Source organism: Polyergus mexicanus, unplaced genomic scaffold (genome assembly GCF_030449975.1).
Source record: "Polyergus mexicanus isolate NDT 795.1 unplaced genomic scaffold, iyPolMexi1.0 SCAF_9, whole genome shotgun sequence".
NCBI classification, from domain to species: domain Eukaryota; kingdom Metazoa; phylum Arthropoda; class Insecta; order Hymenoptera; family Formicidae; genus Polyergus; species Polyergus mexicanus.
In genome coordinates this window covers 2,521,314-2,547,569 of record NW_027223329.1, presented here as the reverse complement: position 1 = coordinate 2,547,569, position 26,256 = coordinate 2,521,314, and the positions used below count along the sequence as shown (strand labels likewise).

The following is a 26,256-nucleotide window of genomic DNA, read 5'->3' as shown; positions in this document are numbered from 1 at the left end:
ATATAAAAGAAAGAATTCAAGTTTTTATTTTTTATCATAAATAATATTTAAAATGTGCAGAGAAAACGTATATCCATCACCTCATATTCACTTCGATCTAATAATAATACAATATATTAAAAAGAGAGACTGTTAATCGAACTTTTTACCAAAATATCTATCCTAAAAAATGGAAAGACAAGAAATTTAATTTTTTCGCATTTAAAAAAAAAAAAAAAATTGATAAAGTAAATAGTTACAAACTTAACATTTTCTTTCATCTCTTTCGCTGCATCCTTCTCCTTCTTCAAGCCGCAACAATGACATTAATCCATTCTGATCCAATAGTATTAAAACATAGAAATTTTTATTCATTTACTTATTTTTTTCCGAAATTCTTCCATTGCCGAAACACGTTGATTCCCGAATGTCCCGAAACTGGTTTCACTTTTCTTTCATCGTGTGTGAAACTGCGTGATCGAGACGATATCGCATTAAAGGTACCTGCTTATCGTGGATCTTTCTTTCGCTTTCTCCCACCTTCTTTCTCCCATCGAGAAAAGATCCAGTGTCAGCGCCAAGTGATCATGCATCGTCACGTTGAATCTCTATCGAGCTATTTATACGGCCTCTGCGACCGCAATAAAGCGCGCGCACGAGCGATCGCTTATCCGGATATTAAAAATAAATAATTAAGGACGCGCACCCTCCGATCATTGTGGCCCGTGGAGGCCATTCATTACGAAGATTAAGCCGTTCGACCAACCCCCTCCTAATTCTCCTATCTTCTACCATAGGATCGCTATTAAACAAATAACGATCCATGATTCTTTGCCTAATACCCACGCGCGCGCGCTGCTTTTCAATTTACATATTGCCGATAAGTTATACCTGGCTCTTTCTCTCTCTCTCTCTCTTTCTCTTTCTCTCTCAAGAAAATGTATAATATCATAAATTTTGACTCGTCCCCGTTGACATAATGTATACTTGTGTACCATGTGATAATTAGGGAGGCGCTTCTTCCACGCCTACGCAAAAAAATATCGATAACCCCTCTTTGACTATCCCTCTTTATAAGCTTCGGCATCGCCGTAAAAAGAGAGATTTATGAAAAATAGAATGTGTTGTTTACACGATTTTTATAAATAATTATATATGCTAGTATAAGGTATAATTGTTTGTTATAATTAACATAATATTATATTATTTTTGAAAAAGCTAGTCGGAAATTTAAAAAAAAAAATAGATTTTGTAGGAATTAGATAAAAAAAAAATCATATAATTGATACATCAATTTTCATTATTTTTGTATAATAAAATGCGTAATCTTCAAAATAATTAACACGTTAAATATTATAATTCACGCGAGCATCTACTTGAACGAACGATAGTTGACAACGGATGCGTTCGTTGACATGAGACTTTATCTGCGGTTAAGTCAGACTGACGATAAGGAGCAGCTCGTAATGAGCAAATCGGTTTGTATAACGTAGCGTGATATCTGGAGAAATTAAATAATTTATACGGGGAAGAGGGTTCGTTTCTGCGTAAACGGGTTCATTTTTAAAACGAATCATTTACTTACTTCACGCGTTCGCATAATTCGACTTCAATTAATTCAAATATTATACACCGTTTGTTCCACTTTCGGTCACATCAATTCTCGCGTTCGTTATTGAGCGTGGTGATAACGAGTTATCAATGCCAATGTCCGTAGAGATACTAGACAATTTAACGCGCGCACACACACATACACACGCGTCTCGAAAAACAAATAAAAAGAAACCATGTTAATTAAACGAACACATCACATTCGTGTCTATAAAGACACTCGATAAAGATACACCTTTAAATTTTATTTTGAAATGATTTATATCGTTCCAATTAATTTCAGATATTTTTTTGTTTATTCTACAATAAACATATTATATTTTATAATTATTATATTAATTTTAATTAATTTTATTTATTTATTATTTTTATATAAATATAAATATAAATATTTATATAAAATAATATATATATATATATATATATATATATATTTATATAAAATAATTAATATTAAAGTTAATATATAAAAAAGATTTTCATGCAAAAAACAATTACTTTTGCCGAAAATAAGTTAGATAAATTTTTTTAAATCTAACAGTGAAAAATGTGAAAAGAAAATATTCGTTAAACGAATATGACGAATATGAAGAATCGAAACGACTCGGTCGCGTTACAACGATTAATCCTCGCATTTCTGGTGCCATCCACGTAAAGTGCGGTCAAGGTCGCTAGATTCTTCAGAATTTCGTGGGTGGATTTGGGTGATACTATTATTTCTTCTCTCGTGCCTCCTACGCACACGTTCATCTCTCGACTGCACGTGTGCGACGTATCACGTAAGATTAACCTGTTGCTCATTTTCGCGATCGCTTGTAGCTATTTTTTTCTTACACGGCGAGAGCGACGTTATAAACGGCGTATCTTGCGCAAAATATACAGGATGTTCCTCCTCGTCCACTGAAATATATCTCTTTATACTATTGGCGAAAAGCACATTTCACAGTTGGAATTTCAAAATTTCTTCACAATTTATCGCTATAAATTCAAGCGTTTTGCATTAACGGTACAATTGCTCGATAGATCCATTGCATTATCACATGTCTTGCTGTTCTTTCTGTATTATTACTGCGGGTGCTCTGCAAAGACGTATACGAGCACAGCCTGAGAGATGCAGTGAAATAGTAAATTGATGCAACCGCAACGAAAACCGCAATCGATCAGTCACGAGACTCCGCGGCAGCTTTTCCTCGTGCAACAAAAATTATATGATTTAAATCATTTTCAATGCAATAACTTGGTTTACGATGCCATCCATTTAGGTACATTACGAAAATTTGCTTCGAATGCGATATCGTAAAATGCAAGCAGATATTATCTATCCCGTGTAAAACTTTATTTCGTGCGTCTTAAGTAAATTAAAATTAAAATATTAAAAAAAAAAAAAAAATACGAGCAATGCAAAATATTTTAAATATATATTTTTTAATAAAAAAAGAATTATATGATTTTTAATTTTGAACTTGAAATTTAAATTAAAGTTAATTTGATCTCAAATATCGCTTATAGCGTTAAAAACTGAGATATCAAATTTAATTTACGATATATAATATTTACATGAAGTTTTCGAAAAAAATAGACAAATTTTCTCCATTACTTTTCTGAATTTCTTAGCATAACGGTTTGTCCTTTTCGCTACGAGAGAGAGAGATCATCAAAGAAAGAAGACGGTGAAAAATTAAGAACGCCCGTTTTTAAAAGAGCATCGCTGACGTCTGCCAAAGAATCTAAGGTCACAAAAGAACAATCAGCCAATCGGGCAAGCATCTTTCTCCGATATCGATCTTTTCGCCGATGAAGACCGTTGGTTTTCGGAAAAATGGAGAAAACCGATATCCCGTAAAACGGGAATTACACGCAGCCTCTGTTACGCCCATTAAAGATCGATTGCGTTTCCTCTGCCACAGAATATATTGCATTGTAAACTATATCCTGCATTGTCTGTTTGGTTAACATTGGTTTACCGTTCTATTGTTGCAGTTTTTTTTTTTTTTTTTTTTTATGTCGTGTATTTATAAGGATCTGACAAATTATACTCAGGTAACATATGAGTTGTCTCGAATTTCTAGCTTGTATGTGTAAAGGAGTACAAAAGATGATAAATCCCAACTCTTTTTTAGGAATCAATATGTGTACGTGAATGTAACCCTTACTGTATTAGCACGTAAGAACGAGCTTTAAGAACCACCTTTTCGTCGAGATACGAGTCGATCCTTTCATCGTCCATATGATTGAAATAAAATCACTCTTTACATCATCATCTTCCGACGCGATAAATGCAAAGATATCGGCGTTGTTGGTGAAATGTGATTTATTAATTATTGCTCTTAAAATATCTGACATTTAATCGATTGTTCGCTTATTATTTATTCGAGATATTAGGCTTAATAAATTATGCTCGTCAGATTAAGACAGTGCGAATTGAATTTCTACGACGGATGGTAAACATCGAAGCACATCCTCTCAACTCTCTTCTTCTCTCATTCGAAGCCACGCTCGTTTCGCGCGCAAGCGTATCTTCAATTATTCACGCATAAATCAAAGCATTTACTCTCGTTCGCGAGCACGTCGATGAGCGAGAGTTGACTAATCAGCGAACTCGATGATTTTTCAACGTGATGAGTTATCCACATGACTAGGTGAGTAGGTAAGCAATAATTTATTAAAAATCGCCGACTGCTACAGATTGATCGAACGAGAACGACGAAGAGCGCGAATGTCTTTTAATCGGGATATCAGGCCGGAAAGCATTATCGATGCATCGAGTTTGAACATCGATATTCGCCTCGATTATTAATTTTCTGAACTCATTGGAATGCTTCTGTTAAGACGCTTTAATGACGAGGAAAGCGAGAAAAGGGCCAGCTCTATCTGCCAGCTCGTTTTTAAGTTACGGAAAAAAAACGACAGACTAGATGCAAGCGCGTCGTTTCTTTCAACTTTATGATTTCTCGAGAGACGATCGTTAACCCCGTTTATTATACATATATCTGTACTTATCTACTTAAAAATATTTCGGGGAAAAATGTCCCAATACTAGCAGATGATCAGATTTATTTCCTTTACATTCGGCTTTACATCAATATTTAATTATATCGCGTGTCATAAATACCGTTTCACGAAATAAATAGATCGCGAGATGCGAGCAAAAATTTATAGAAGAGCTTAAAGATGAGTACTAATTGTATTAATTTTGATTTAATTCTCCAAATAATCTTCAATAATTATTTTACACCTTTATGTAGGAAGAGAAAACAGAATTGTATAATAACGATCAAGTGTTCGGGATTGTAATAATACTTGTATAATATTTTTAGAAATTAAATTTTATACTATATTTTAACTTATAGCAATGTTTGACAATAAACAATAATTTGCAAATCAATAGTAAGATATTTCTATAATTGTTATAACAACATCCTATATTAACGCGTCTACGAAGCATGAGAAGACAGAATTCGAATAAGATCCTAAGTCGTGGATGTAAATTGTATTGTATTATAACACATGATTTACGATGCATCGCAATAACGAGCATTTTGAGATTTAACGAAAACAATAAATATCCTCGCGCATCGTACAAGTCGTTAGTATGAGAATTTGCCTCGAGTACAATGAAACAATTATTTCCATCATATGAGCCTATACTTCAATATGTAAATAAACTATAATAATGGCCGATAATAAAGTGCCCGCTACGTTTCGCAGTTGTTTGATATCAGTAAACGTATTATAAATGATGTTACATAGTAAAAAGGCACGAACGCGCAATTTAATTTCTGTTCTCATGTTTGTGATTAATCTCTTTCAAAAGACGAGAAGCTTATTTTTTTAAAAAGTGAGATATCTTTCGAAAATTTTAATTTTAATTTTCAATATTTTAAAATTTTTCTGTAATTTTACAATAATTTTTAAACAATAAAAAATCCCGAATTTTCGCAAAATTAATTCTTAAAGTTTCGTTAATTTAATTTTCGCGTGACGATTTTCTCTAGATTTCTACCATTTTTCTTTTTTTTTTTTTTTTGTTCGAATTTGATATATTTATTTGATATACTATTTTTTTGTAGAACGATTATTTGTGATTAATGATATGCAGAATTATCTACTTTTAAAATATACTTATTTATAATATAATATTTAATGTAATCAGTATGTCAAAATAATCAAAAAAAAAATTTATATTAAAAAAATCTTTGCAAGAATATTATTTTAATCGTACCCTTAAGCAAATGGATATATATATATATATATATAGACAACCTACTATAATTCTTCATTATAATAAATTGGGCCATATTCAGAAAGCATACACGATGTAGACGCATTTTGAATAGATGCCATTATTCATTCTTTGAACGACCTATTATTATGCCCTGTGACTAATAGAGTTACGATAAGTTGATAGACGAAAAAAAAAAAAAGCAAATCATTTAACTGCCGTTGGCATCGAATTAAGATTGTAAGATGATGCCTATGCATACGCAAAGGAGACATAATCTCATTCCATAATTTATTATTTTTGTCGAAATCGTAAACAACTTTCATATGTCGTAATAATAAAGAAGAAACATTATCAACGATATAATTATAAAGTATGAGATGAAAAATGTTGCGAAGAATATATTTTTACGTAATTAAACAATGATCTTTGTAAATATAACAACAATTTAATTATTTACATTTTCTAAATAAGAATTAAGATAAGACGAATGTGATATTTGTTATACAATTATGTATGTTATTTTTATAAAAGAAAAAAGTTGCTGTTGATATAAGCGAGAAGGTGGCAGGGGCATGTGTGACTCTTGTCACGTTATGCGAATGATTGTACATAATTTCTCAGATCTTCAATATAAAACGTGGAAAGTATAACTCGGGTACAAAAGGGGAGAATGTGAGCGCGCGGTTTGCTCATAAATCAGCGATTGTACAAAAGATCGCCGACCATTCCGGCACCGACGTAGCAAACTGCGCCCATCGATTATTCCGATAATGTCATAATCCACAGAATCTCGAATCGTGTACGTTCCTTTCGCGACTATTCAATTGCGCGATATCGGATTATTTATGAGCATTTCTTGCCTTATGAAAAGAGAAAGGAGATCGTTTCCCATAATCATATTTTAACGATGATGATGAAATAAATAATAATAGAATAATTTTATAGAGTAAAAATAATTTAATTAAAAATTTTTAAATAATGAATTAAATTCAACAGCTTTATATATATATATATATAATACATTAGAATTAGATTTATTAATATATGAAATGATGCAACACTAACAATGTTTATCAATTTCTTAAACATTTTTTTAATATAATTGCATAGAATATTATCCTCTATAATCTAAATCTCGCCAATCAAGTAAAGATGGTCATTAGCCGATTAGCCATCGCTTTCATCACTTGTCATCTCGCGAGATCGTTGTATCGATTAGCGATCGTCACGTAGGAGGGGGAAGGGTGAGAGAGGGAGAGAGGCGTCGCGTTTCTTTCGCTGCCTTCTGGTTTAATTAGAGAGGCCAAGCTGCCGGACCAGTCTCTCGCCGTCCGAGTAATTGCTCGTCTTCGGTTTCACGATCGTCGGACCTTACCGATTATCCCGCAGCTTCTTAGGTTCTTCTTTCTCTTTTCCGCACTTCGCGATTTCGTTCAGGAACGCGAGGAGGACACGAATAATAAGCGAGCGCCATGTGTCATAAGCGCGATTCAGCGCGCGTTGATACGTCACGTAAATCAGCGTTTATTACGAGGACCCTGTCCCTTAACAAGAGGCCCGCTTTCGAGAAATATCAGCTCGGCCGTGACAAGGACCTCGCGTGCGCGATTTCCCGAATTTCTTTCAGTATTAGCGACGGATTTTTTTAATATAGACGTGTATCAAAAATTTTTTAAGATATTTTAAAATATTTTACTTGTTGAAATAATTCTATTAATATTAAAAGAAGATGAATGTAAAAAGATTAAAGGAAAAAAAAAAACGGTCTTTCATGAATACTCTATTTACCTTGTCAACTTCTATAACGCGTACGAAATTGTCATTATATATACAGATGTTATATTTCTATAGTTTGTAATTTTTATAAATAAAATGTCTAATTATCTATAATTTAATAGCCTACATTAAAAATATTTTCTCTGACTATCAATTTTTTTCAGGGGACACGCGTTTGCTAAATCTGTCACTCGCGAGCCTGATTCCTTTTGATCGCGTGTCCTTCTCAAGTTCCTTTCTCGCCTTCTAACTTTCTATAACGGCACTGCTAAGATCCCTTTTGTCCTTTCGGCGTTATTAATCTTTGCCGGGGATCAAGACCGCCTACTGCGCCGAAGATCCTTATATCCACCGTTTTTCAGAAGGAAATAAGATGTCCGGAATTTTTATAGATTCTGCCTAATCGACCATTTCCTACTACGTGTCCAATCGAACCTCGATCGATTTACATATCAAGGATAGAGAGAGAGAGAGAGAGAGAGAGAGAGAGAGAGAGAAAGAGAGAATATAGGATTAACATGTTTAGGTTGTTATTAAAGAAAGCCGACTGAGGAACGTTTAGTAGTACAAATTAATCTATCGAGAGAAATAACCGCGGGATGCTATAGTCGATATAAGGCTACCTATCGCAGAAGAAAATCATTAAATCTGCAAATTATTATTGATGCACAAAAAGAATATTTTATTAAATTTAATAATAATAATAATAATAATAATAATAACAATATTAATAATAATAATAATAATAATAATAATAATAATAAATAATAGATAATAATAATAATAATTTACTAAAATAAATATTGTACTTCTATAGTCGACACATTTCTATATTTTAAAATAAGTAAATTTGATAGAGAACAAATTAAAATAATACATACATGAATGTTTTACGTATTTAATACAGAAAATGATAATTATGTGATATATTTAATTATAGCTTCCCAATAATTTCTAAATTATAGAATTGATTTGTGTAATTTACTTTGAAAACGATAGAGGAAAAGCTTTCTTGTCTCTTCTATTTAATTATTATATTTGGCTTGATCAGTTATTATATTTGAGTTGATCATTTAAAATCGAATAGCGAAATAAAATATTGTTATAAATAATTATAACGATTTGATAATAATTATAACGGTTCCTTGACAATCATATATACGGTACCTTGTCTTAATCGCACTTATGTTTAAAGCGATATTACTTGTTATAACAAAAACCAGACGGCATCTATTTGTTCCGTAAATGTATGCAAATATGAGTGATTGATCGCGATTTGATTAAGATCTTTTTGATACGCAATTAAATTTTTTAAACAGTTGCTTGTTGCTACTATGCTCTAATATCTATCAATGATGAAGCTCAACGGACAATTTTCTACGGATTTATCGTTGATAATTCGCAAATATAGCAATACGAGAGATGGATTTATCTTAACAAAGGATTTTTTGTCAATTAAATTTATTAAATTTAAAAACACACCCCTTAAGTTTATCAGACGTATTCAAAAGAATATTCATTATAATTATGCTATCTTGACGTAGATAAATTCTATGAATCTATAAATAATGAGATAAAAGAGGAAAGAGATAACGATGCTCTAAAAATCTAATGAATCTAAGGGCACGACATATCTGTCGCAACGTCCGCAATAAACGTGAAAGACAGCAGCGCGTATAATGCAACAGACGAAACAGGGTTAATAAAATTAAAAGCGGAGTAATATATGTGTGCGGAGAGAGAGAGAGAGAGAGAGAAGGGAGAAAAAGAAAGATCACTCATAAGGCAAGGAACGACTAATGTCGGCATGAGAAACTCAATTATAGAAGTCGTGAATGCGCCTGACGTAGGATTTAGAGAACTGACAATGTTCTCCGTATTCAGGATCAAATCATCCGTTCTTTTTATATGTACCGTGAAAATGCAAACATCATCCGACGAGTTAAGATGACTCGTGTCTATTTAGCGACACAAATTACTAAAATACGTACATTAAACAGACCACAGTCGTCAACTTCCTGTACCTTTGAAGCCTAACAGCGCAGATGGACTATGTGACACCGGAAAATGAAGCAATCCCTCGGAAGAGAATTCGCGGTATCCCTGGCGAAAAAGGATAAGCATTCGTTTCTTCATTTTTCGGAAATCATCAAAAGTATTTTCATTATTGTAGAAATTGTGTATGTTTGTCTTTCCTATCGTGATAGAATTACAAACGCAATTTTTAATAAAATTTTTAATTTAAAAAAAAATTGTTCAATATTTTAGATAAAAGTATTAAAGTATGACTTTAATAAATAGCGCTGTTAAAAGAAATTATTTTTATATAACAAAAAAAATAAATAATCAAGCATTTTTTTTTTTTCCAAGTTTCCTTTCGTCGCATAAGATAAAAGATATATTAAGATATTTTACACGCTATTTAATATAAATAAATACGTGACTCTCTCTCCCTTAATGGCGATACACAAAACACTTGTACTTTCCGATGATGAAGTAACCAGTTCAGGATTTTTTACGAACATTCGTATATCTTGTCTTCGCAAATCCCTTGAGTTGCGAATTTCTGGATATATTCGAGGATTGTGTCCGATTTACATAACGAGGGACGCGTGTTCCGCGCGTCCCTGTTGTTTCGGCGGGCGCCTCCTCCATCCCGGACAAGTTATGCCTGCCGGTGACCATTTAACGGCGCAAATTACTCGAGCAAAGAGACCACGAACGACGATTTATCGCCCAACGGCCCGCCGCGGTATACCGCATGCCGTTTCTCCGCGCTACGCCTCCGTGTCATTTTGGTCTTGCCGCACTTTCGCGTCTTTCTCGTCTGTTAGCCATCCCTTTATACGACCGTCCCTTCGAGGCAAAACGCGCTTCTACCAGCGAAATTAAATTTTCAAGACAGTTGTGTGCGTGTATTGGGAATATATATAGTTTTCCCTTCGATAATATATACATTGAAATACCCGTATTCAGAGTCCTTCCTTATTTTAAGGACGGAGGAAGCCTCCATGAAGGATTCCTTGAATCTGCAAGGCCACCTTGTTTCATAGATGGACCTCGAGTCTCCCTTTCAGAAGGAAGGAATATTTTAGGGATTTTTAGTGACCGACTGGAGGCAGCACCGTTTTATGCTGCCTGCAACTAATTTCATATAATACATATGAAAACTTTTTCGTATCTTCAAAAAATTCCACGGGATTTTCCCAATCGCGAATGTATCTTTACGGAATCCGCCACCGAATCCGATTCTCTGGATTTTCGTCTTCAAATCCATCGTCAGAATCATTTAAAAATTCATTGTCCATTATCCCTTTTTCCTTTATACACTTTCAGTTTGAGAGCGCGACAACAAATAACCACAAAATCACAAATGTAACGAAACTAACTTTTGGAGGTTATATTTGGTTATATTCTGCGTATCGTCTGCTAAAAAGGTCGCATCACTCCTCAAGGAAGCTCGTGACCTTCCTTGAGATAAGGGAGCCAATAAGATTCCTTGTTCGGTCAAGGAAAGTTTATGAAACGTGAAACGAGGAACAAGGAATCCTTATTCCTCAAGGACGGACTATGAATACGGGTATAAGATATAATTTATTCTTTGTCGAGCTAGACGAATAATTTCAACAAATGTCCAATATTAATGATCGTTCTCGCAAAATTATTTTATTATCTAAAAATAATTAAATAAAATGCGTAAAAAATATTAAAGATAATATCGTAAAAAGTTACAAAGAAAGGAGCTCTTTGTGCAACATTGTTTAATACAATTATCTTTGATATCGGTAAATCGAGGGAAGCGAATACTGTATACGCTCACACATCGACTCAATCTGGCGTTGTTCCAACTGTTACTTCAGTCCCAACTTTCCTGAATTGTCGATGAATGAAAGCTTTATCCGATTTCCGGGTTTAAAAGAGTACTCGAATTACAAGCATTTCTCAAATTACACTAGCATCACACTAGCATCGCCGACAACGATTAACGCGCTCAGCCGGAAGATGTGCTTTCGAAGCTTTCAAAGAAATCCGTTGAGCTTATGATACAAAATTCGATGCAACTCGAATGATCGATCGATTAACTTTAAAATAAGGAGAAAAAAATTCCATTTGTCTCGTTTAAAAATTAAACAGTTATATCGAACGCTAAACGCGCGATGATAAGTTCAACTTACGTATTTAAATATGCACTAAAAATAGCAACTTCTCGTGCATCCAAAGCGAAAAGAAGAATTCAAGAGACGTCTGACCTCAAAACCACGGAATGTAAACCAGGGCAATGATCGTGGCGAAAAATATAGGGCTTGTGAGAACGAGAAGCAGAAAAGTGAATTGGCCCAATCGGCCGTCGAGTCATCGGGATCAAACGAGAGTGTATATGCAAGAAGTTTACGGTTTATTATGGCAGAGCGTACGCAACAACATCAACGGGGCTGCTATTTTCGGTACCCTATGAAGGGCGACGCCGATGACGAGTCTAATCCACGTGACATAATCTTTGGGTTAGTGGCCTCTCCCGTAATTTTTTTTCTTGAATCACATAACAATTAAAAACTATAATACTTTGTGGTTTTGAGACAATCTAGAGAGAGAGAGAGAGAGAGAGAGTAGCATATAAATATCAAAATGACTTTATAAGTGTATATGTATCTTTCAAAATCCTCATTCTTCAAATTCAATTTATTCTGATTTTAATCAAAAGGGGAAAAAATGTAAAAGTAAAATTAAAATATAAAATTAAAATAAAAAAAATTATTATTATAAGTTTTCCAGGAATTTTTTGAAATATACAACATACGCATTATTTAGAGAGATTCGATAAAATAATCTCGGGAAAAGAATAGAGTATACAATAAGTTATAACGAATTTAAAAAATTGACGATATACTTGCTGAATGAAAAAAAAAATGCGACTATTGGAATAAACATTTGTATATTAGTTTTTTTTTTTTTTTTTTTTTTTTTTATCGAATCGTGGTTCGCTTCTGTTATCGCGATGATACGTGTATACTTAATAAGTTTGGGGAATCGTGATTAGAATTTTAATGCGCCCGAAATAATTTCGACCTTTCCGCCGCCAGATGCCGCAACATTTGTTACAAATGCTCGATGCACATTTTGTCAGCAAACATCGCTCAGCGGTATCTCCAACATAAACGGGATACGTTAGAAAGGCACGCGGATGTTCACGCGATCTTTAAAACACCTGCTGTTATTCTGCCTTCGCGTACATACCATACATTGTGTTTTCCGTATATTTTCTTTACGATCAGCGTTCTTTTGCTTCTTGTTGACCGAAGTCGACTGTAGCTTTCTGATTCTCTTTTCTTGAAACATTCTCTCGAGAGCTTCATTTATCGGCTACGTACAGCAAAAATAAACAAAGGTATCAATAAGATTATTATTATTATTATTATTATTATTATTAATATTATTATTTTTTAATAAATAAATTAATAAATCAATAAATTGTTTAATAAGTAAATAAATCACGTGTTATTTTAACTTATCGTGAGCAGGTGCAAGTTTAATATTACCTCTTATCTTTTTCCAAGACATCTCTTTCTCATCTACTGCATATAAATAATTGACCTTTAATTCTTACTTGTAATTATATCTTAACCGCGATGTGGTCGCGGCGACTTTCGAAAATGCAGGCGATGATTTAAACGCGATGGGATGACCGACGCGCGTTCACCTATTTATGTGTCAAGGATATTTGTTCTCGTTAAAGTTTTTAATTCCCGCTTAACCCGACCCACGGGATCCATACTAATTTGCCACGAGATACGCCTCAAGATTCGACCGCGCGTTTAGGATTTTTAATCAGATGGGCGTAAATTTTATCCACTACCGTGATAAATCCTACCGTTTCCTCTTTCATCGATTCCAATCTCGTGTGGTGCCGCTGCTGAGGAAAGTAACTTGACCACCGAAAAATGCGACGCGCGACTTATGCTGTCCGCGTGAATAATCTACGTGCCCGGTTCGACAATTTGGAAATATTTACCATAATGCGAGAAACTGAAGAAGATACGACGATTACGCAAATACTGGACCGGTATACCATAAATAATTTACGAAGCTACAATTTACCTTTAAATAAAATATTAATAAATATAATCATTTAATATATATAAAATTTAAATTAATATTTAAATTATTTAAATTTAAATTTAATATATATATATATATACATATATAAAATTTTGATGCAAAAAGAAATTTTATCAAAGATTTTCCGAGAGATACATTTTCTGTCAAAGAACTCGGAAACTTCAGCCAAGTCTAAGTACGAATGGATTCTGAAACGTCCTTTGACGCTTGCGTTGCCGGAGTCAATTCACTCAATACACTGACAGTACAATTTTATTACGGTTATTAATCACTTTCATTGCACATGCTACTCGTGCTGCGGGAAATGCGTGCCTCGTATCACGTAGACAAACGATATTACGCGACGATACGCGCAGATTTGGCCTTGTCGGACGCAACAAGTCAGCAGTTCTTAGAATGTATTAATGAGGGGGATAGGCGAAAATCCGCGCGCAGATATGTCTGGCAATTCTCGCCAGACTGATTCATATTCCCGAAATATGTATCACGCATTACACGCCTACGCGATGCTGGCATTGCGTGTCGTGCAAATCGACACGTGCGCGTAACATTGTCATTCGCGTTAGATAAGTAAAAAAGGAAAGAAAAAAAAAAAAGAAAAGATGAAAAGACGAGAAAAAGCACTTGATAAAAAAATTGCAATTTAATTATAAAAATATTGTTTGAAAAAAAATTTAGCCGCTATTAGTGATTAACGCGCGTATCAAAATAACGGCAATACATTTATCGAATGAAAGAAATTATCTTTGAAATATCAGATTATGTGTGTCATACGCATTGTATATCGAAACTTATGTACACACACTCGTAAAGATTGTCACATATATTATTGATATATTGATATATCGCAATAATAGCGGCACATTGTTTGCATATTGATGAGAATGATAACGATATTTAATTTATATCTACATTTTATTTTATGTTCTCGGAAAAAAATTTCATTATTATCTCTTAATTTTATCATTGGATTTAATGCAAAATAATAATATAATAAATAATAATAATTATCTTTACACAAAGGAATTGTCATAATTTTTTTTTTATCCCTGTGTCTCGTACTAAGTAAACATATTTTTTTTTTTTTTTTTTTCCCCGTCACTATAACGTAACATTTCCATTTCCTGTCTAGTCGCATCCGCAGAATTCACGAGGATGTTATCATACTTACAATAGTATATACCTATAATTTAACAGCGTCCAAAAGGAGCAGCAGGCGATTGAGTCGAAACATCTGGGTACGAGAAACGCGCGTGAAACGGCTCCTAACTTGTTTCTTGAATTAAATTTATAATGCCAATAATTTAATTCCGACATCGCGGACGCGTTACCCGAAGAAACCACGTAAACCACATCGGGTTTCTAACGTCGCTCTCTTATACCGCATTAAAATTCTGAAATTAGCAATAAAATGCGCGTGTCGGGAAGGTTGACGTAAAATTTCGCCCGAAGAGAGATACCTAAAGTGTCCGCTACGGGAGAAAAATATATTTAATTTTCTTTCAAAGAGATATCAAGCACACACAAGAATATGAGAAAGATGACTCGAACCCTTAGCCCTTATAAAATATAAAATTGCTTTACATATTATGAAAAAAAAAATAATACATAATTATTTTTAAATAAAAGAATATTAGCGTTAAACCCCTTTTTCTTTTCGCAAACTCTAAAAAAGTCTTAGAAAAAAATTTATTACAATAGAATAATTTAATTTAAAGTACTTAATGAAAATTTTTCCCTTTCTTCTGAAAATCTGACATACCCGTTATTCGATCAATCGATACAACTGTTCCTTGAGCCACATGCCCTATCAATTCTTGAAAGAGTGTTCGCAAAGTGTGTCGCGATAACGCATTAATACCAATAATGGATGGATTCTAGCAATCAGCGAATGGATCGGCGAATAAATCGGTTACCATAGACATTTCTATGCTTCCCGGAAATGCAAGTCACTGTACGCTGGTGCGCAAATTTTTTCTACGGCAATTCGAATAAATTATAAATATCCCGATAAGACACCATCAGTTTGCTATACATCGATTTGACGATGTATGAGGCTTATTGTTGTGAATCGCGAGTTTATATCGCAACGACGTCGTAAACTCGTGCTCGCGTTCCGGTGATAAATTAAACTACGATCGCGCGCGCACGCGCGCGCGCCCGTAATATGTGCAGCGCGAGAGCTCAGGCTCGTAAAAAATGAAAAGAATAAATTCGTGTAAAAAACGCAGAATTAATAATTGATGCACATCCATGTGTGACACCGGGATTTGCCTACACGGCAAATGTTTCTCGCTGTCTCTCTCCTGATCGTCCCTTCGCTTCTCTTAAATTGCGTATAGCATATATTTAACATATATCTTAGCTCACCCTGCATCCTAATAACGAGTTACAATCACGCCATACAACAACATTTATTCAGAGCGTGGATTTTGATCTCTTTTGGAATAAATAATAATTCATTTGTTTAATTATTAATTTGTCCAATATTTTTTGCAAATAAATTTTATTACTAAATAATAATAAAAAAGAGAAAGATATATACGTAAAGCGCCGAGGGAGAAAAAAAGATAAATATATAATATTATTAAATATATAATAAATAAAAATAAAATAATAATCGTAATTTAATTAAAATTAACGAAATATAGATATTAACGTCACTTTGTTTCAAAACATAGGATATTAAGTATAATTAAGATATAATTATTCCCAATCGATGGCAATTATATTATTACGCGCAATGATCGTAAAAGGAAACGTATATTTTGAAACATGAGAATTATCTTATTTATACGTAATTTCGCTTACCACCGTGATATTAATCACTGTGTTATGCCGCTGGCTTTTATTACTTTTTACTTGTAATACTATATGGATTCGACATTGCATGTTGATATTGCTCAACTCGCTTAAATTTTTTTTTTCTTTTTTTTTTTGCACGCTAACTGGAACTATAATGTTGCAACGCGGCACGCGATCTTATTTAGCTCGGTAAGTTTTTTGAACCTGCTTTTACGTTAATTGCATCGTCAATTGAATTCGTAGGATAATCTTTCAAAAATATCACTAAACGATTATACGCATCATTTTGTCATAAACCACGCTCCCTGAGGCCTTATCATTTAATTATATCTTATTAATCGCTAAATGAGACTAGACGATTACGAAGATATTATAGCAATATGCATTACTATTACTTTATGACATCATCTTCCCTGCGAAATTGCCCTTTCTGGTTGCATTAAAACTTTCCTTTATCATACACTCGCATGTCTTTATAAACTAGCCGATAAATGATCACGTGCGCGGAAAGAATCGAAGATGTTTCGTCACATACTATCATCATCGATTAATTGTGGGAGAAAAATTTAATTCCACATATTTTATAATAAATAATATCTATTCTCCTGTCATATCTGGGGGATATCGTATATAATTCTGTTTGGACGATCCATTGACATTTGTTATGAGTTTAACGCATTCAACGGCGTTAATTATTTGTAAAAGTGTGTAAGTTACTTCGCAAAAAATTACAAGTACGCATATAAGATATTTACGCCTTCGTGCACAAGCTACCGTGGTAAATAACCCGACTAACACGCCCATGCGTCTTCGCGATGCAACGGCGATGTTTAATCGCGATGACAGCAACATGTTGGACGGGCGAGGGAGGTAGATACGCCGGAGACACTCGAGCCAGTTTGGCCAATCATCCGTTTAAAATCAACCTGCGCTGTTTCACATCGAGCCAAGTTGATTTTAAGTGCTTACTTTTAAATTGCAGGAAACTGAATAGAGCATGAAAGATCATCACAGATGCTAGATAAATATTGATAAGTAATGTACAATACAATAATCACAGAATACGTGAAAAATCAAGAAATTGTAGTGAATTTTTTAGATGTATTAATTTATCTAGATTCTTTGAAGACTATTTTACGAATTTTAATGTCTTAATATTGAATATTTTTCAACAAAAATTAAAAATATCATATTTAATTTTCTTGTCTCGTATCTTTTAATTAAGCATAACGCAGAAGCCTCGTTATACATATTAGGTGTACAAATAAGTTTCCGCCGTTTGACAAAAGTTGGCGTCACCAGTAAGTTATGGTTAAAATTGTCAGATGTAAAACGTTCTTATCGTAAGATTGGACATCAGTCCAAATAACATAACCTTAAAATATTAGTGATTTTTTTATCAGTATAATATATTCATTTGTGTGCGAAAATGTCGAGTTTTGAGCCGAATAAGCGTCATTTGCGGCAACTTTTGATTTACTTCTTCAATTTGAAGAAATCTGCAGCTGAGGCGTATCGATTGCTTGTAGAAGCATATGATGAGGCTGCCTTAAGTGAGAGAAGTTGTCGTGAGTGGTTTCAAAAGTTTAAGAACGGTGAATTTGACATCGAAGACAAAGAACGTAGCGGAAGGCCGAAAGTGTATGAAGACGCGGAATTGGAAGCATTATTGGATCAAGATTCGTGCCAAACGCAAGAAGAACTTGCACTTACATTGGGAGTGACTCAAAACATTAAGTTCCGTTCTTTCACGATAAATGCCCAATTTTTGATAAAAAACGGCGGAAACTTATTTGTACACCTAATATACACTATAAACGAATATCCTATAAATATAACTTTACTTTGCGGAAAACTGTCATTTTATTTTCCTGCGATCAAAGGTGAACTCGTTGCGTATAAACCAGGTCGAGTATGAAACTCGCTACTTTACTCGTTGCGCTTTAATTACGCGATCGTCCATTTATGCGTGAGGATACCGCGCGCGCTCGTCCCGCATCATTTTGCAATATCGGGAGAAAGGAAAGCAGATTAAGAGAGAAATTAAGAGACCGAGCAATGAATTATCGCGTTGAACACCCTATATTTAACGAGCGTACCGCGCTACAAGTGGTGAGGTGTACACGATTGCATCGCATTTTGCGATGTGAGATTGTCACACGCGCGTCTTTAATTAACGCTACTAGCAGCTCAGCGTTATTACGTATGCCGCGCATCCCCCGGAGAACCTATTGAGGCTTTTATTGATACCTATTAAAGTGATTACGCCGCTGTATGTAAGAACGTATTCCGTCAGTGTATCCGCCAATGTCGTATTCCGTCACGGCCGCAGATCGAACACTGTGTACGCGTTCTCCTTCCCGGGGGAGAAATGCCGAAACAAAGAGAAACGAAGCATGAGGAGAGGAGGATCGAGTTCCCGATAATTCATTTCATTTACCCCGCGTTCAGATACGCAATCGCGTTCGTTTCTATGATCCATAGTTCGTGTCACGCACACGTTTAATACGCGTCCGGCGTGCCGTGTAGGGGCTTTGAGGAATTAAGATGATTACACTGTAAGTGCACTCTATACAGAGTCATCAACCGATCATCGAGCCGAACGCGTTTCCCTGATGCATTTCTCTCCCCGGAAAGAATTCGGGACGGGCAAAACATCGATTCGTAGGGTGTTCTGCTCAAGTGTTGTAAAAAAAATTCTCTGAAAATTCCCTGACTTTTTTTTAGGTATTTTTATTCAAAATTCCAGGTAAAGACAATACTTTAACGATTTTTTCATTCGAACAGGAAGGAAAAACACAAAGCTATTTTAAGTTTCAAGTGCTAAATGTACTGAAAAAAAAAAAGATATATATTATTTATCCAAGATTGTATCATTAGAGAGAGAAAAGACTCGACGGATTAAAACATTCGGAGAACCTGTTTCTTCCTCGTCCGATTATGCTGTTGGATTTTATATTTGTATTCGAGAAATATGTATCGTCGCGAACGATTAGAGATCACTTATTGTCATAATAAATAAACCTTATAAAAAAAAAACTAACTAAATAAAATTCACGAGACAATTATATTATCTGTTTCAGCGATTTTTCAAAGAACATCGATATCGAGAGGTCAATTAAGAATTCAAGGCGTAGCGACCTGCCTGTACCTCTGTATGGATTCTTGCGGTCTACTTTACGGCTCGGTAAGTAAATTCTTTCTTTTTGAAAGGAAACTTATCTATTTTTATTTAACGCGGATGCGCAAAGATCCCATTTCCCGAGTATTTTCACAGTGCAAAATATAAAAAAGAATATCGCACAGAAATCTGGATATAAATGGAAATTGTATTTCTTATTGTAAATAATATTAAATTATATTTCTTATTGTCTCTCAAGCATTGCAAATAAAGCTATAAGTGTTTAATTAAAAAAAAAAGAGAGAGAAAAAACACTACGTTTATATATAAAAAAGAAAGATATATATATATATATAATTAGGCGTTATATTTTATAGATGATAGTGATTTCAACGCTTTAAAAAAATAACATCGCAAACAAACTTTTTTCTTTTCTCTCAATCTTCCCGTATCTGTTAAAATAAATGCCACATTACTGTTATTAGATAATAAATAAATTAATTAATTATATTACAATTATTATTACAATTATATTAAATCCTTATTAAATATGTTATACATATATAGCGTTAGGTACACGGCGCGTTGCTCTCTCGGGATATACATTTTAATCTCCGGCTTTCAAAATATTTCCTATTCATTATATCTGTTTGGCCGCAAGCTGATGTTACGATCGAAGTACACGCGCTCGTAAGGATAAACAGAAGGTGTAACGAGAGCCAATGAAAAATGTGCCTCTCGATCGATGACTGCTTATAATCAACCTGTTCTCCGCACGCTCGTTCTTTCGAACATACGAAGAAGAATCGTGTCATAATCACACCCTTGGCGATTGTAATTTGATGTTAATAAGCGCACGAAAGCTTCGTTCGCTTCCATACCGATATACGTCGACGATAGTTGGAATATAAAACTCTAACTTAATTATAAAGCTCTCTCAGTAAGCATCTCACTTTTATTTATGTTGACATGATATTATATTGAAAATGCAATAAAAATCGCGAATTAAAACAAAAAATCTCGAGAACCAAATATATTTCGCTTGAATCAAGAAATGATGTCGGCTAATTGTAAGCCGAAAATTTCATGTAAATAGATTGTCATATTTCAATAGTTGATCTCTGTTTAAAGAAAGCTCTAGACACTAAAGCTAATAATATTGCAAAGATTGTAATTACGTAATTTATAGAAATGTTATAATTTTACTCGCGTTAATAATTATATAATTTACAATTAGCCGGAGTACTAATTACGTTATTGTGAAAAATCGTGTATAAATATTTTAGATACGAAAATATGTAGAGAGAAGCCCTTAATTAAATCATACATTTTCCGGTCATAAATTCTATCCGATACCAATTATACCCTGCGGCTTTTTCCGCGGATCGACAAAACTCGAAAAAAACTTTCTCAATTGCTCAATCAACTGGAAAATTCTAACTTAATTACAGCCCATAAGACTTCATGAATATAAAATATATGTGATACACGCCTGACCAGTTAAATCGGAGTTTCGAAAAAAAAAAAAAAGAAATGCCAACAGTAACGGAAGGAATACGCTTTTATCTTCGAAAACACCTCGAAAGCTATAAATCGATTATAAGACGCGCAATGTGCATTAAAATTGACTGATTATAGCAAAAATTATATAGTGGCAACCTAAGAAAATTATAGATGGAAAGACGTTTATGATCGGCATATCGGAGTGTGACATTAATCCGCCGATATTTTTATAATAATCGTTTTTTCCTTATAGAAAATATCTCAGAAATCGTGAACTTTGTCTCAATCTCAATCGCGTGTATTAGGAATTAAATTAAGGGTGAGATGATGCTTCGTTGTTACGAGACAAATATGAAACTCTACTACGCATTCTGAAAAATTCAAACAGAAGATCCAGGTACTTGCTATTATCGCTCTTTTGTTGCTATTAAAGGATATATTAAAATTTTAAAGAGAAATAGTCATTAAATGTCGAATAAATTAAAATTATCTATTGCTTATTCGTATATAATGTGCGATGGAATATAAAAATTTTGTATATTTTTCGACATTCTTCTTTCTGTGCAAAAATTTATTAAATTATTTTCAACGAGAAAAATAAATTTTTTAAATATTAATTTAATTATTAAATAAAAAATATTAAAATAAAATTATAAATGAAAAAAGAGATATTAATACATATTGATACAATAAAGTATATGATGCGCTCCGCAGTAAAATTATAAAAAAGTTTAGAGCATTGATAGTTTAGCTTGAAGTTTAGTTCGAATAAGTGTCAAATAAGAATTTAACAAATTGAAAAATAAGTTTGAAAAAAGAATTTGTTAAAAATTTCCAATTCGAAATTAATAAGCAAGAAATTAAATTATTAAATATACGAAAATATGCTATTAAACATACATTTCACTTCCGACACTCGACGTTTCGTTGTACGCGAGACGAAAGTAATCTCGTTTTATCTCGAGAATCGCCAATCAATTTCAGTCTTATTGCATAGCGATCCCGACATACAAACTTAACAATTAATCGTCGATTCCAAGCATCGATGCTTCTTTTTGGTGTGACTTTAAATGATCGTCTCATTCATACCAGGCGTATAATCTACCGACATGCCGGGCATATCTTTATCTATGATTAGGTTGATTGGTTTTATTTCCTGTTTACATTGCGTGGAAGATAATTAAAGGATAAAGGAAATATCGCATTTCTCCTTAGATTCGTTTCTCCGATGCACGCATGTTTACATCTAGCGTCGAATTTTTTATCGCTATTTTTATTCAAGCCTTAACAAATGTTTCTTACATTCCTGAGATTCCAGTGTGATTTTCCGAGAAATCATACCCTAAGAACCACTCACACTGAAAATTAACAGTATCATATATATACTATATTTTGCGAAAACTATAAAATCTGTAATTGTGAAAGAGACAACTTAATCGATGGATAATGGCGTTCACAAAATGTTATTATTTTATTTTACAATTACCTTTGATTACTAATCATTTATGAGATATTGGATGATTGCATAAATTCGTGCCCGATTTTCATAGATGGCATTAAGTTACTGCATGGCGAAGTTCTATTGTTTTCGTGTGGTAATTGTTGCTTACACCGAATAGATGACGTTGTCTTATGTCAATTTAGCGTCAGATATTGTTCAGATAAGTCCACATTTGTGCATAAGAGAAATCATTAAAAATGGAGAACGAAAAGGTGCATTTGCGGCATGTAATGCTATATGAATTTCGGAAAGGCGTGAGTGTTGGGATTGCAGAAAAAAATATTCAAAACGTTTATTTGGACCGCGCTCCTGCTCTCCGAACAGTCAAAAAGTGGTTTGGCAGATTTCGAAATGGTGATTTCAACATGGAGGATCAACCCCGCTCTGGACGGCCTTCTGGCATCGATGATGACATTGTGCATGCCTTAGTGGAAAGAAACCCAAGGATTACAACTGACGATATTGCTGAGAGGCTGAACATCGATAATTCAACCGCTTTTCGTCATTTAAAAAAGCTTGGATACATTTCCAAGCTTGCTACGTGGGTGCCGCATCTCCTGACTGAAAGGAATAAGCTGCAGGAAAATTGCAGGAGTTGCAATGGGAAATTCTGCAGCACCCGCCATATTCTCCAGATATTGCGCCTTCAGATTTTTATCTGTGCCGGTCTTTGCAGAATAGTTTAAATGGCAAGAATCTCAATTCCGAGGAAGCTGTCGAAAACCACCTTAGAAACTTTTTTCAAGAAAAACCAAGTTCTTTCTTCAAAAATGGAATCGACAAGCTTATAGATGGTTGGAAAACCATTGTAGAAAAGAATGGAGACTATATAATTGATTAATAAAAGTGTTATCTCTAAAATATAATCTATTGAAGTTTATATTTAAATCGGGCACGAACTTATGCCACCCAACTTATATCACCCAAACTATAACAAAAAAACAGCGAAATCTTAAAATTTGTCTTATTAATAAGCACTGATCATTTTCCGTCACGTCGATGTTACGTATGTATGTCAGTGCTAAAATTCGAGCACGTAGTTTAGGAACTGCTTCGCCACCGTGCCGGGACGAAGCAGCATAAGAAGCAACCCGCGGAATGCGAAACACTCGGCGGTTAATCGGAAGCGTGAAGCGCGAACGGGCAGCCCGAGAAAGCCGTCCGGTTGTCTGTGATTATCGGTCTAACCTGAAGCCTACCAGCGGATGCAAATGGAAGATGCGAAGGAAGTCCTCGCTATGATATGTTACGTTAGGTCGAGGATACCTAGATCCCAAAGTTTCCCGAAAAACCTCGCGGGATCTAGCCATCGTCGTCATCGTCATTGCAGTCGTTGAGTCGAACACGTGCTCGCTTGCGTCAAACTCGTTCGATTCGCCGTAATCGTTAATCCGGCATACAAATAAATTCCAAGATTTATGTAGCAAAGATCAACGAATGGAATTCTGAAATACTCGGTATTTGCGAGTATGAAGATTGATGTAATTCTAAAGTCGTTATGATCATTGTTGTGATTTCTTTTTCTTACGTGAGAAGTAACAAGCATCAAACAAAAACGTAACTCGATAATCGCACTGTTTCATGTCAGTGTAAATTTTTAATTTTTAAACTACCGCGCATTCACTGAAACTTGTATTCTGCAGAATATAAAATAATCGTGGATAGTTGAATTCAAAAAATTTTAGAAATTGTGTTAATTGTTATAATACTCTAAGATATAAATACAAAGGATAAAAAGAAAAGAGAAGTATGAAAAGAAAAATTAAGCAAGAAAATATTCAGAATAAATAATATAATGTAATAAAATAATATTGAATAAAAATTAGTTTGTCACACTGTAAAATGTAACAAAACAAGATACTTGAATAATCATCGTCTTTATTAAAAAAAAGTGAGGCCTTTTATAAAAGTCTTGTCTTTCATAAAAGTTTTTACCCTTATGAATAATTTCGGCATCATCGTACATCCCCAAGGCAACTTACGTATCCACTTTCCTCCTCCTCTAAAAATCCGAACGACCGAAACATCGCTTCACACCTCACCGGCAAATTGGATCCGCCGAAGAGTCGTGTCTACCAAATCAAAGGATGCCGACGAGGCATCCCTTTTGCGGTTTAAATCGGGGTCAATTTGAAAGTTAAACGAACTCTCACGCGCGACGCGTACGTTCTCTCTCCTTCGCGGTCGATCCCGAAAAAATCCCAATTTAGACGGACGCAAGATCGGTATCTCCGATATGGCGTAACCATAATTAGAGGCGCCATATCGCGTGTTTATAATTTTAAATATTGCCTTGTTACTTGATATTCTTCGTCCTTACGTCCTTACGCACTTTTTTTCCACGGTTGATGTGTGTAAATATATTTTCATGTAATATAAATCTGACATTATATCACATTACATATATTGTAATATTGTGAGATTGTTTGCAAAATAACGATCCATCTTATATATCACCTTAATGAAATGTAATTTTGTATATAAAAAATATTATATATTTTAAATATTATATATAATCGCAATATCCTCTGCATGACATTGATTCGCGTTTCAGAGATGAGACTTCTCATTCATTTGATAATCGAATGCTGCATTTAATTATATTTAAACACTTCTTTCTTCTATCTGTAAGATTGAAAGAGCTACGCGATCATATAATAACTTCTTTACAATGATGGTGGTTTATAACGATGATCATTTTCAAAAATCTTGAACGATCAAAAATTTTGATAAAATAATTTCTACGATACAAACAGATAAAATTTTGTCTATTACTTATTTAATTTCAATTCAATGAAATCTTAATCTAATATTGATAGACTAAGTTTATTATTTTCATCGATTATGCATAATTATTAGAGTACAAGTATGTATTTATTAGCCACAAATCAGGATATATTAAAGTATTTGTAAAACATGAGTACGATTATCGAGATTAGTTTTCACACCAAAGCGTTTTCAAGAATAATGGAAAAGCGGAGAAAAAAGCCGATTAGTTTTAAAAAGGTACTCGGACTACCACTGTACTCTGAACTCGAATCCAAGACGTTCTGTAACTGGCTATAACACTTAGGCGATTCTCCAGTAATCTAGTGACTACTCAGCACCTACCACTTTGAATTTACTTCTCCTTTTAAATTCTTGCACGGAAAATGATTACGGCAAATAGGCGGGCAAGTACGAGTAAATGCGACGTATCATTACAGAAAGGGAAGATATTCTTTCTCTCTCTCTCTCTCTTTCTTCTCGTGATTTTCCGAGAACGAAGAGCATTTGTGAGCTTACAATGATATATTGCTAGATGACAGTCGTTTTGTCATTGTCAAAAAAATGTCGCGACTGTCCTCGCATATATCAAAGTCTAATTATATTTAGAATTGTAATGGATTCTATTTTGAAAGATCTATAAAAAACATCTTTAGATTCATTAATTTTTTTAGTCAAAACAATAATCAAAAAAAAATTCTTTCCTCACTTTCAACTTTCTTTTATTCGCATCTTGTTATTTAATATTATTTAAATAATCATTTTTAAGATTGATTGCCACTTCAATTTTTTTGACAAGTAATTGTATATATATATAATATAATTTACAAATATTTAAACTAATTACATCGG

At 33.9% G+C, this 26,256-nt stretch overlaps 2 protein-coding genes across 4 annotated transcripts in view; one reads left to right on the top strand and one right to left on the bottom strand.

Annotated features, from left to right (window-relative positions):
* The window catches only part of LOC138936260 (uncharacterized), a 383,952-nt gene that overhangs the window by 331,975 nt on the left and 25,721 nt on the right, over positions 1 to 26,256 (bottom strand). The window contains exon 3 of one of the 3 annotated variants that reach the window (XR_011447358.1): positions 12,620 to 12,952. The exons of the other annotated variants lie outside the window; for them this stretch is intronic. The gene's annotated coding sequence lies outside the window, so the exon portion shown is untranslated. Of the gene's footprint in view, positions 1 to 12,619; positions 12,953 to 26,256 lie in introns of those variants that run through there. 3 annotated transcript variants of the gene reach the window in all.
* LOC138936255 (uncharacterized) overlaps positions 1 to 26,256 on the top strand; it is a 75,497-nt gene that overhangs the window by 35,509 nt on the left and 13,732 nt on the right. The window contains exon 2 of the mRNA XM_070301517.1: positions 19,597 to 19,700. Coding sequence (XP_070157618.1) covers positions 19,597 to 19,700 — 104 coding nt within the window. The remainder of the gene's footprint in view (positions 1 to 19,596; positions 19,701 to 26,256) is intronic.